The 13,224-nt window shown below is 35.5% G+C and overlaps 1 protein-coding gene across 1 annotated transcript; it reads left to right on the forward strand.

Annotated features, from left to right (window-relative positions):
* Window positions 1–7,825: 7,825 nt before the first annotated feature.
* Window positions 7,826–12,945, forward strand: LOC149789199 (uncharacterized). The gene is made up of 5 exons (XM_089975836.1): window positions 7,826–7,931; window positions 8,329–8,525; window positions 9,536–9,575; window positions 10,778–10,938; window positions 12,650–12,945. The coding sequence occupies exons 1-5, from the start codon at window positions 7,910–7,912 to the stop codon at window positions 12,770–12,772; spliced, it is 543 nt and encodes a 180-aa protein (XP_089831962.1). The 5' UTR covers window positions 7,826–7,909; the 3' UTR covers window positions 12,773–12,945.
* Window positions 12,946–13,224: the final 279 nt, after the last annotated feature.

The raw sequence follows: 13,224 nt of genomic DNA on the forward strand, positions 1-13,224 counted from the left end.
TCAAGCACTTTCTATAAATTTAATATACATAACTGTTTCAACTGTAATACTGTCTAAACTTGGAACAAGAGCTTCAGAAGTCTAGGGAGGCTGCCCAGGTGTGTCCTTGAGAATGGTACTTAGCTCCCCTTTACTCGGCATGTACAGATACTATTCTTTTAAAGTGCCGTTAAAACAACACCCCAAAAAACACTGAATAATAATAATAATGATGACGATGATGATGATGATGATGATGATACTACGACTACTACTACTACTACTTCTACTACTACTACTACTACTAATATATCCACTCTAACAGATCCACAACGATCTTTTGATGTATCTAATGTGAAATTTGAAAAAAAAATATATTAAAACGTATAAAACAACAGAAAAAGATGAACAAATTATCTTCACGTAAGACTCTTGAGGATAAAAAATAAAAAGAGATGAAAACGTAGAGGGAACAGACTAAAACTAAATTGACAGCAATGTAATATAGTAACAATAAAAAGGCATGGAAAATCTCACGGCTGCAAAATCAAATTAACGATAATGCAGTTTTTATTAATATGTTAGATGCACAGGAGTTGCTCTGACAGGAATTACGTATTGTGTCTACTGCTCTTTATGAACTACATACTATCAAGCGGAAAAATGCATATCTGAACGCAGAACAAAACTGATGTAACCGCCAACATTAATTATGGAGATCGAATCGAGGTTAGCTGGTTTAAAAAGTGACCAGGTGATTTAAAAAGTTCATTTGGAAAACTACCATAGCAGTTTAATAATAATAATAATAATAATAATAATAATAATTTGCAACACAATCTACTGGTCCATGATGCATATCCATAAATCACGTGATAAAAAGGTGTGTAACAGAAGATCATTTGCAAGTAATCGTTACTGTATTTTTTTCTCTTCTATATTTTTTTCTCTTCTAATTGGGTTAAATACAAATATATATATATATATATATATATATATATATATATATATATATATATATATATATATATATATATATATATATATTAAACAGTAATCACAAAAGATAAATCAAACAGAACCCTAAAGCCTGCAATGAGCCAACACAAGTTATGTCCTACTGATATGGAGTCAAGGTAGCAAGAGTTGATGTTCCTTAATGTTTTTATTGTAAACATTGCTGAAGTATTCGTCAGAATTTTCCTAGGATTATTTTGTACTGAAGTCCTAAATATTTCTAAATTTGGATTTTTAAATACAACGGTGCGTCTATATTTTCATCGTAATTCTCCATATAGCAGACTGCAGTAATAAAATTAAATTCATTTTCGATATTACCATTACAAATTTGACACAATCTTTCTTCATAACAACTATTTTCATATCTTTTTTACTACCTATGTTTGCAAGTTACCCGCTCTAAGCTTAGCGATGATGTAATACAAGCTTATATCTCCTATCAGTTCTATATATCTTTGACAAGTAAATTGAATTCTCAATTATGTACAGAAAAGAAGTCTTTCCATTGATTTAATCTCACCCTGTAGTTTTTGCCTAAAAAGACATTCACATCTCTGACTAAGCATTCTAAGAAATGTATTTTCGTCGTTTACGCTACGATTACAACAAACCTTGCCAAATCCATTTGTAAAAAGTGTTTTCTTCTTCTTCTCAACATTGTTAGCCCAGCAATCATAATTTTCAACCCACTTTAGTTGTAATTTGTAACATTGTTAATGAAATACTGTCTTCTAACAACCGCTCCGGTGGCCTAAGTGGTTAGAGCGTCCACCTTGGATGTAGGAGCTCGCGGGTTCCAACCCCAGCCGAGTCAAACCAAAGACTTACAAAAATTGTACTAGCAGCTGCATCGCTTGGCGCTCAGCATTAAGAGTTTAGCGTTAGCAATGGTCATCCTAGTGTCAGCATAATGTGACTTGGTGGGACATCATGCTTAATGTTTGCGGCATGATCTTCCGGTGCTAGACATCACTATAAACTGCCACACTGCAAACATCGTAAAACAATATGGCTGGAAAATTGTTAAAGCTACGTTAAGAATCCAAATCACACACACACACACACACACACTGTAAAGGTCTCGTAGACTACCTTAGGTTGGGGTGGGGTGCTCCCAGTATTATCTTTAATTATTACAAACGACCCACCCTGGCTCGTTTTTGTTAGAAATTGAAGTAGTGATAGAGATGCAAAGCTCCGAGCCCCCAGTCAGCGATGCCGACAGTTAAATTACTGAGTACAGAAAAGGTGGAATTCAAATAAACAACAAATTTACTGCCATTCAATTACAGATAGTCCTTCCTCAAATCATATTCAATATTCAAAACCCTATCACTCGTCTTTCACTCGACCAAGTGACGGCCTATTTCGACATCTGACTTAGTGTGATATATTTTCCTCCTGTTCTGTGTTTCTACTCATCTGTAGTATTTCTTGACTAGTACCCAGTACCCCTTCAGTCCAACAACCACGTCCTTCACCCTTCCACTTCCTCCACTTCCGTTCTCTCCTTTTCTTGTCTCCCAGAGACTCAGGATCAACTGTACAAATGTATTTCCCTTCTCTGTCTTCTACAGCTCCTCCGGTCCCTGAAAGCTTCATGTGGGAAGCTCTTTTGTAATTCCCAGAATAACAATGTTTCCCGTCAATTTCGAATGACGTCGGAGTAGCTTATAACTTCCTTATATAATTCCCGCAAGATGGTTTAGCGACTACTGACGTTTAGTTTCACGACACTAGATTTACACTTGCGATTCCAATGGTGGCCACTCCTTGCTCAATTCTGAGTGGATGTTGATTCACCCATGGTCTACATAATTAGATGACATTGCCCCCTCCCCGGCAGTATGTCAAGGGTGGATTTACGACCCCCACTTGATGTTCCTTTGAGCCCAACACCGGCAATTCATGCCACCTACCTGTGAATCGCACTCAGCCAAATAAGGCGCCAGTAACAAGTTCCTATGGCCATGTTATATACAACTGGCTTCCCATCCGTCTTTTTGATGTCGGCTTACACTATCGTAACATAAGCCGGCCGGCCAGCTGTGTACACATCGCTTTGACACTCATTGTTCGCAAGGCTGACACTCGCACCATTTATGAAGCTAATAATCAGCCTCAGGGTCTAGCATATACATTAGTAAGAAATTGATCTATAGTTTCTGCCACCAAGTCCATTATGTCACATTTTTCAATTTTTTAAATAAATTCAGACATTTATTCTGTAGAAAGTTTCCATTTAATTAAGATATATTCCACGCTAATCAACTTCATACAGAATTGTGGCAGCTGTCATCATACACATGTTGTAGGCCTGATTTGAATCCTCTCTTTTGTCTACAAGAGTAACATCATTTCTAATCTGATCAACTATATATATAGATATGTAACAGTCTATTATTAACTTGTCATATCTGTATAAAGCTTTAAAACAACGTTATTTCCTTGTTCCATTGTTTTTTGAACCTCAGGTAATGGTTGGCACGAGCCATTCTCACTCTGAAAGGGAAATCCTCTGCTATATACGCATATTAACTGGTCTGTAACCTGCTGTCGTATTTTCATTTTCAGCCGTGGTCCTTTCCACTGCTTTTAGGACTTCTTTTATGTATATTAAGAGCGTCTCAGCACTTTCTCTTTGTCTTCATATTTGCAAAATTTGACGATTGCGTGTCTTTAGTTTTCTTCTGATCTCAGCAAACGGGCTCTTTCAACTTCTATCCTCTCCGAATCTAATCCAAGAACATCTATACTATAAACTTTAATAGATCTTTTTGTCTGCTCCCATTTATTTCCCTGGTTTTCAGTCACACTATAAAACAGTAAATTCCCAACGGGAACGGGCCTCCTGCTGCTCTGGCTTGTTTGTTCGCTTGCAATCGTGTTTCCGTTTCATTACTTGTCTCCGTCAAGTTCACAATCTTCTCGCAGGCCCATATTTTGACTTGTCAGAATGCATAGTTATTTTTTAGTTCATCAACGGAACGTTCAATAGAAATAAGTCTTTCATTAAGTTTTCTCAATTAACATTTTATTCTAGCATTAAATTTATTGTCTTTGAAGTCTCATTCTTATCTTCCCTTTCTGTCATTGCATATGCTTAGGAGTGGGAGTTCTGCTGCATTAGTAAAGAAACACTAGCCCGAATTGGGTTCTCACAGTGCTAGTTCCACAAGGTGGCGCTGCTAGTCAACTCGGACTGGTCAGATTAGACTGTCACTTGCCCTCAGATGTAAGTTGGTCATACACGGTTCCTCAGTAACTTGATGTTGTCTGGTATTACTGAACGGATAGTATGGAATTTTTGCAACTTTGTAGATGTGTTCTGTCTCCTTGATTGGATTTTGGGGATCTTCCTCTCGACCCAAGTCCTGGATTGGCCTCCACTCTGTGTACAAACAACAGGAAAAGCAGAACACATTTCTCTGCCAAAGATACACCATTGATTTTCATTTTTATACGGTCGAGTCATTCCAGAGCTGTCTTAAGATGAGAATTTTTATTATATGATGTGCATTTGTACTTACATGATGTGCAGACTTCTGTATATGCTGTGCTTTCTTCATTATAGGCTGTGCAAACTTCTTTATATGCTGTGCTTTCTTCCTTATATGATGTGCAAACTTCTTTATATGCTGTGCTTTCGTCTTTATATGAAACTTCATTATATGCTGTGCTTTCTTCCTTATATGATGTGCAAACTTCATTATATGCTGTGCTTTCTTCCTTATATGATGTGCAAACTTCATTATATGATGTGCTTTCTTCCTTATATGATGTGCAAACTTCATTATATGATGTGCTTTCTTCCTTATATGATGTGCAAACTTCATTATATGCTGTGCTTTTGTCCTTATATGATGTGCAAACTTCTTTATATACTGTGCTTTTGTACTTATATGATGTGCAAACTTCATTATATGCTGTGCTTTCGTCTTTATATGATGTGCAAACTTCATTATATGCTGTGCTTTTGTACTTATATGATGTGCAAACTTCATTATATGCTGTGCTTTTGTCTTTATATGAAACTTCATTATAATGAGAAGCAAAACAGAACTTGCGCATGCGCGTGAAGTTGCCAAGCTATGGAACGCTGGTGAAATAGGCTAAAATGGCAGACTCGATGTCTAATGTTCTTAAACAATTGAATTTAGATTCTTACATTGGGATATTTGAAGAACAGAAAATCTCGCCCGATATTGTATGCAAGCTATCATTACTTTGAATGTTTGGGCCTAGTCAATAGGTCTGACATTATGAGGCTGCGGATAGAATGCGTCAAATACGGAAGCTGTCAACCAGATTTGATCAGCAATCACCTCGGCCGCCATGAATTTAGCATACCAAAAATTACTATTGGAGGGCTTCTTAAGACAGGATTTACAGTTATGGATATCAGCAAAACAATGTCTGTTTCAGAAACTACTGTATATCGAAGAATGAGACAATACAACCTCAGTAGATTTGACTTCTCGGTTTTTAGTGATGAAACGCTCGACTTCTCCGTTAATGAAATAATTAAGAGAATTCCCATATTGTGGTGAAACAATGATAAGACAGATCTTGTATCACAGGAATATCAATTTTTGTGTTATTAGTTAATATTGTTTTCATTACATTTTTATAACATTGTAAGAGGGTACTCAATAGTAAACCATTTCATGTGTTTAATGTTTAAAATTTATTTATCTCAAACAATGACAAAGAAGGAATGAAGAAAGCACAGCATATAAAGAAGCTTGCACATCATATAACAAAACTTCTCATCTTAAGACAGCTCTGGCGTTCCATACCATAGACTTATAAAAATGGCACTAACAGTTGCCTCGCTATGCATTCAGCACTATGAGGTTAGTGTTAGGACTGGTCGGTCTGGTGTCAGGATAATGTTACTGGGTGGGATATGATGCTACATGTCTGCGGAATGATGTCCCAGTGCTAGGCATCTGTATAAACTGCCACACTGCAGATATCGTAGTGATATGACTGAGAAATCGTTAAAGATATGTTAAAAATTCAAATCACACACACACACACACACACACACACACACACACACACACACTTGCTGTAATTGATATATATCTCATATATTTGTCTGGCTCAAAGGAACATCCGATCCGGCAGCAAAACACGGATTTACATCATACGCATTTTAAAGCTTGCCGAAAGGCGAACAGAATACTCTAACTCCGTGAAGTCTGCCTCACTCCACGCCCTGCACGGATTTACACTATTCAATGAAGACTCCCCCCCTCCACACCCTTGCAAGGTTCCGTACAACTCCGTGAAGATCGCCCAAATGCACCCCCTGCAAGGTTTCGTACAACTCCGTGAAGACCACCCCAATCCACCCCCTGTACGGGTTTGTACAACTCTGTGAAGGCTGACCCCAATGCACCCCCTGCACAGGTTTGCACTACTCCGTGAAGACTTCCCTGAATCCATCCCTTGCATAGGATTATGCACGTGCTTGACATTCTTTGCTCAGTTTCATTCTGAATTGTCACTTTTCCTACCTTTCAGTTTATTGTCTCGTGTGATTTTAAAGTTGTTAAAACCACATGTATCAAAACTCATCTTGTGTTATTTTTGAAATAAGAAGAACGTGATTTAATAATAATAATAATAATAATAATAATAATAATAATTGTTGTTGTAGCTTCTGTTGTCATTGTTGTATAAAGCGTAGATTTCTTTTCACACTGATTCTTACCGTGTCGTGATATATTTTATTTTTAACGAGTTTTGTTTTACATATGCTGAAGTTTCCAGTCTAAGGTAGATAATTCTGATTTCATTATGCAGTTGATAACACTTACATCCCTTATATCGCTGTCTCGTTGCCTTGTCGAAAATTTGAAACGGATATTAATTTACTTTACAACCATCCATCATTTCATCCAGCCTAATATATCTATCTATTTATATACTTACCTATATAATCTTCTACTGGATATAATAGTTTGTCCCATAACAGAATGTAGCTTTTAATACAATTTGCTAGAAATTACAAAAAGGATACACGATAATGTCGAAGATAAAATTGGTGGTTATATTTTATATAAATACTTACACCATATAGAAAAAATATAGGATTACATATATACACCAAACAGAATGTAGAGTACTAATTAAAATTCTCTAACCTGTATGATATGGCTATTTATTCGCATCTATAAAATTGTGTTAGTGCTATAAAGTATTCTCCTGTAGAATTCAGACAGCATTTCCGTTCTGTTTGGTGGAAATGTGCAATCCTATAGTTATTTCTATCTATATACCTCGATTTCTGTCTTTGGAATACAGATTGACCGTGTACAGATGAAAATTAATTACTAGGTCAACATGTGGTTTGTCTGCTACGATCGGATCCTTTACCACCGATTTTATGACATCATGTTTTGTTGTTGTTGAATGCATTGTCGATATAGTATAGGGCTTGGTGTTTACATGCTAGGCGATGGGTTTCATTTACCCACGCACCTGGGTCTGAGTCTCTCTAGAGTAAGAATTAAATTCTCCAACCTGTATGATAAAGCTATTTAGTGTATTTTTATAAAAACTTTCAATATATATATATATATATATATATATATATATATATATATATATATATATATATATATATATATATATATATATATATATATCAATGCGACATTTAGTTTGTAGAACATGCACCTCGCAAAATACCCAGATATAGAATATCTGCAGTGTTGGAAGTGTGTAGCAAATTGTTACAGTAGCAGAGAGTAACCTTTCTTCTGGTTACGATGACGTCAGGTAATGACGTCACGTTGTTAACTAACTGGACCGCCATTTTCCAACTGTGTAATAGAGATCGTGAAATCAAAGGTAGTATTTCGAGAAAAGTGACTTTGAAGTATTTATAATATACATCATGGAGAGCATACAATTTCAAGGTAAAATAATCTTAGCATTATAATTAGTGTTGATGCGTTTAGTTGTAAAAGGCTTCAATATTTGTGCCCAATATTTCACCCTGCCCACATCTCCTCAGTCTGCTGTATCTATTCACTGTGTTCTGTCGGTCCCTGAAAACAAAAGAGATGAAAGCTGGTCTGTAACGTACCATGCCAAGTTTGACGATGTTAAGATATGAGAAAACTGCAGGATAGAAAAGAAAAAATATAAAGCATTAACATCAAACGCAAGTTATGTGTATCGGTATGAGAATTTCGTGAACTGTAGACTATTTATTAATCACGTTAATATGCTAAATATATTTGAGAGAGAGAGAGAGAGAGAGAGAGAGGGAGAGAGAGACGTAACTCTCATAGTCTTTTTTCACTATGGCAGATATTTATGAGAGTGACAATTCCAACGTCGGGGATACCAGATCTTCTGCCATCAGCAGTGAATACGTTCTGTACGACTTCCCGGAAAAAGATCTTGATTATAATTGGATCCCACTCTACTACTCCTTTGTGGAACCCTGGGATTATGAACCACACCTAAAACGGAACAACCTGAAGTCTGTGACAAACGATACAAAGGTAATGTTTTACTTATTCTTTTTCTCTTTTCTAACCAACTGTTTCTGCACACCTTGAATTTTTGGAGCGTATATGTGTAATATCTCACAATTACCACACAGTGAAATATTTCAAGCATTCAGAAATGAATGGGTATTGTTTTAAACGTCAACAACAATTTTACAATTTCAGTTCATATTCGGGGCTAATACATGAATTATACGTAACAATTTCAATGTTGCTGAAACCTTAAATTATTTAATTTTGTAAAAAATATTAATAAAGATTTCAAGGTAATAATAATAATAATAATAATAATAATAATAATTATAATAATAATAATAATAATAATAATAATAATAAAATTAATAATAATATAAGCAATAATAATAATAATAATAATAATAATAATAAAACAGTATCATTGTTTGAAATAAAAATGTAAAATGGATTGATATGTTAGAGTGGTGATGTCGATGATCTGTTAATTTCTGAAAAGGCGTGTTTAATTTTCTATCTAAGATACTAAATAAGAGGTGACAATTATATTTATAAATATAAAGAGAATACAGAAATAATTGATATTTATAGGTTAAATATCATAAAATAAATAAAAATAATAGCTTGAATTTTTTTTATAGCTAGAGTCCATTTAGAGCTAGAGTTCTTTCCTGCAATATGCTCATTCCAGTTTGCAATTTCATTTTCTGTACTAATATTACTGTCCTTCCGTATTCTCCATTCAAAAATGAATGTATATATTGTGTAGGATTATTTATCCTATGGATGATACATTATCTTAAATACTGCAAAGGTCGGATTTGTTCTGTTCAAATGTATACGTGGAGCAATTCTTCCGAGGGTAGAAATATAAGAAGACTATTAAATGGTGTTTGCGTTCTGTCTTCTGCCCACGCAATCGTCAGGAAAGAAAATAAAATGAAAACGTTATTCACCTTTTATCGCTCCTTTGTTCTTAGTGATCATTATCCTTCTTCTGTTCTCTTCTAACTGGCGTCTGCTATTTTCAGTTGGTCAACACAGATGATAACGAATCAGGTTCTAATGATGGTAAGTGTACATCATAGCTGTGATAATATCATGATGTAATTACACTTTCCAACTACCGAACTACAAAATTATATAATTTACATTCATTAAATATGGGTAATTAAAACGTTGAAAATTTAAATAGTTTGCAAGTTGTGACAAGTTTACATGTCGATTATCTGATTATCGGGAAAGATGTGTCTAATATTTTTAATCCAGATATTAAAAAGGAGGTGAGGAGGGATTCCGTTTTGCCCAACGTCTTTCTTGACTCATATCCACTTTTATTCTTCTGTCCACGGCTGTAAGAGACGTCATTTCCGGCGCTTATGCTGCAGGTACAAACCTCAGTTTGAATCTGGATTCTATTAGAGACTCTGGTTCCTAATTTTGTCCTAAAGGACGCATGAAAGCTTGTGGACAGGTGATAACAATAGATAAGAGATGATAATATCCCCCATGAGGAAAGTACAGACAAGGACGCCATGGGGCTATGTCACATGGCGCTACGCGAAGTGAACAGGCCCATGGAACAGCTCCATATGTACTGAAAAGACAAAATATAAAAAATATTTTTGAAACTTATACGAGAGCGACATATAGTGCACACATATAAACCAATGGGGTTTTAAAGTTATATACATGACGCTACTCGCAGAAAATTCCAAATTGAAAGAGCACTCCCGGTGTATTAGAAACACGGGAGAAAGTAAGACAACTGGGAATAGATCTGACACAATATGCTGTCCCCACAAGAAAACAAATAATAGCAATCACAACACATAGCACACTCATATAGCAAACATGGGACATAGGTTACCTTAGCAAGGTCGACAAATTTACTAGGGAAGGAATCCCGAGAGGATAATAGAAATCATTCTCGGATGAACAACCCTATAGACACACTAGGGAAACTTTGAAATACCCCATTCCAAATTGTTAAATCAAAAGTTTCGAAAATCTATTTAAAAACAACACAAACAACACACCTTCAGGGGTAACAAATACACATAAAACTATTTAAAAGCTTTGGCTAAGTTAGTAGGGGGGCATCTGTCTGGTGCCCCCCCCCCCATAAAAAAAATATTAAAAAAAGGACGCATGACGTTTAGAAGAATCTAAAGTGATTTAAGAGAAAACGCGACCCACGTATAAAGGCAGGTTGTCAGAGAAAAGATTTGTGTAATAGCACCTCAATATGACCATTTAAATATTTTACACAGATGTTGTAAGAAAGTACAAGAAAACCCGCCGTGGCCACGCGGCTGGGAAGAGGAAGCGAATGCAAGTGCTTAGACGCAGAGGGGAGAAACGTCTGAATGTTAACGCTGAAGTCACTGACCAGCCGAATGCTAAACGACCTAGGGAAGAACAAGACAGCAATGTAAGGGCGTTAATGCGTGTTTCTTCGATTTATAAGTGTGATTAATTAGAATTGATATTTTTCCCCGTCGGTATCATTCTTTTTGCAAAATTACCATTTTCATGGATACTTATGTTCCTGGTTGAAACAAATGTTATCTTTTCTTTATAAGTCGATCATTATTGACCTTTTTTCGTTTTGTGGTAACTTGTGTGGTTTGTAGCGACCAGAAAAGCAGGAGAAATAGGTACCCGCGAATAAATAGTTAATCCAGAATATTTTCTATGTTGTTACCTGTTTTAATTTTAAAAAATGTGCTTCAACGCAGCATACATTTTTTTTAGAAACAAAGAGGCGGAATAAAAAAAGTAGTACAACTCTTTATATACAACTGCGTGAAATTAACATAATCCGTCATATACATTGGTGTAGATAAATAGAACCCTTCATGTACATTCTTGTGGGACTAATATAATTCTTCATTTACATAGGCATGGGACTAATATAATCCTTCATTTACATCGGTGTGGGACTAATAGAACCCTTCATTTACACGAGTGTGGGACTAATAGAACCCTTCATTTACACGAGTGTGGGACTAATAGAACCCTTCATTTACACGAGTGTGGGACTGATTAAACATTAGTGCAGAATTAATAGAACCCTTCATGTCCATCATTGTGGGATTAATATAATATTGCACGTACATCGATGTGGGATAGTAAATTCCGAATGAGACAAAGAATTTTGTATCAGACACGAGTCTCTATCAAGAATGCGGAAAATTCTGATCCCGAGGAGAAACATTTCCAACCCAATACCTATGCATAATGAACGATATTTTTTCTCATATTCCAGGCTAAAAAACATAGGTCATAAACAAAATGTTTCGTAGATGGTACAGATATAGCATAACATGCAACAAAAGAAATAGAAAATGAGGTTAACACGCCGATCTATTAGTGACTACGAATACTAAAATGATTCTTTAATGACAGACAATCTTGACGTGCTGCATGTAATAACTTCTTATCAATAGGTGATATGTCACACAAGACAACAGTCATGTGATATTCTCTACTGGTGTTTTCCACAAGGAAAACACAATCATTCGTATATGAACGTGAAAAATAACGAGAGTTCCAGACCGAGATCGTTTAAGTAGGTCAAATTAAAATGAAGTTGTTTGCAAACTGTCCTTTATGTGTATATACACAGAGTCTGATACCGTACTGAATATCCAGGACAATTATTTTTACCTATCAAACTACATTTAGCTTTTTATCCATCATAATATTATACATATGTAATATATCATTGTTAATAGGTAATACCCCGTAAACAGCATTTACATTTAAAGATCATTGACATACAACTTCTAAAAAATTAGCGACATAAAAGAGTAATCTATAAATAGGGAGATAATCTACACAAATGATATTATTCCACCTCGATTACGCAAACTCGGAAGAACATCAGCAGTTTACCGGAAATCCACAGGTGTTGTCATTGTGAAATAACGTAAATTCATAGTAAACCCACATTATTCTAAAATGAGAAGTGGTTTTAGTCAGGCAGACTTTTTATTTATTTAGGGGAGTTGGTGCCAACACTATCACGAGGATTCAAACTTTAAGATTATGTCCACGCAACAGGAATCGATGGAAAAGAATATGAAATCACAAAAAATGTTTTGTTGTCCCTTATCGTAACTCACAATTTTTTTCTCCAGGTTGAGGAACAAGACAACATGGCCGCTGTTTTGGGTGGGCTTGATGTTATCCTTCAACCAGAGGCACCGGAAGAGGAAGTGCCTATCTATTGGAGCTGGGAGAAAAGAGGAAGAGGATTGTAGTCTATTTTTAATGTAATATTTAGGAGAAAAGAAGGAAAACGTGTTTTTGTTTGCAGTGTAATAAATTATGACATATTAAAAACAACACTGAACAGTCCCTTGTGATGAAATAATCTTTTCCTAAATACTCGTTTTTATTTCCTGTCAATTATTACTTTTAGCCGAGACTTTGATGAGAGCAAATAAAAAGTCAGACCTAATTTGTTTTGAATCAATGCTTTATATCTCCCCCTCCCCCGAGAAATTGAATTCATCACTTCACAAAGCGAATAGTCAAGATAACAAACAAATTTTGTATTCAAACCCGGACCCAAGCGTGCTAAATTGTTTGGCGTCTGACTGGGCAATGAATCGATGCTTGACTTTGAGTACGAGTCTTAGGTAATGAATGTAACACCCCTTGTGTTATATATCGAAAAGACCAGAGTTCAAGACTAAAAATGATTTTTATA

Source organism: Sinohyriopsis cumingii, chromosome 11 (assembly GCF_028554795.1).
Source record: "Sinohyriopsis cumingii isolate HCF-2022 chromosome 11, ASM2855479v2, whole genome shotgun sequence".
NCBI classification, from domain to species: domain Eukaryota; kingdom Metazoa; phylum Mollusca; class Bivalvia; order Unionida; family Unionidae; genus Sinohyriopsis; species Sinohyriopsis cumingii.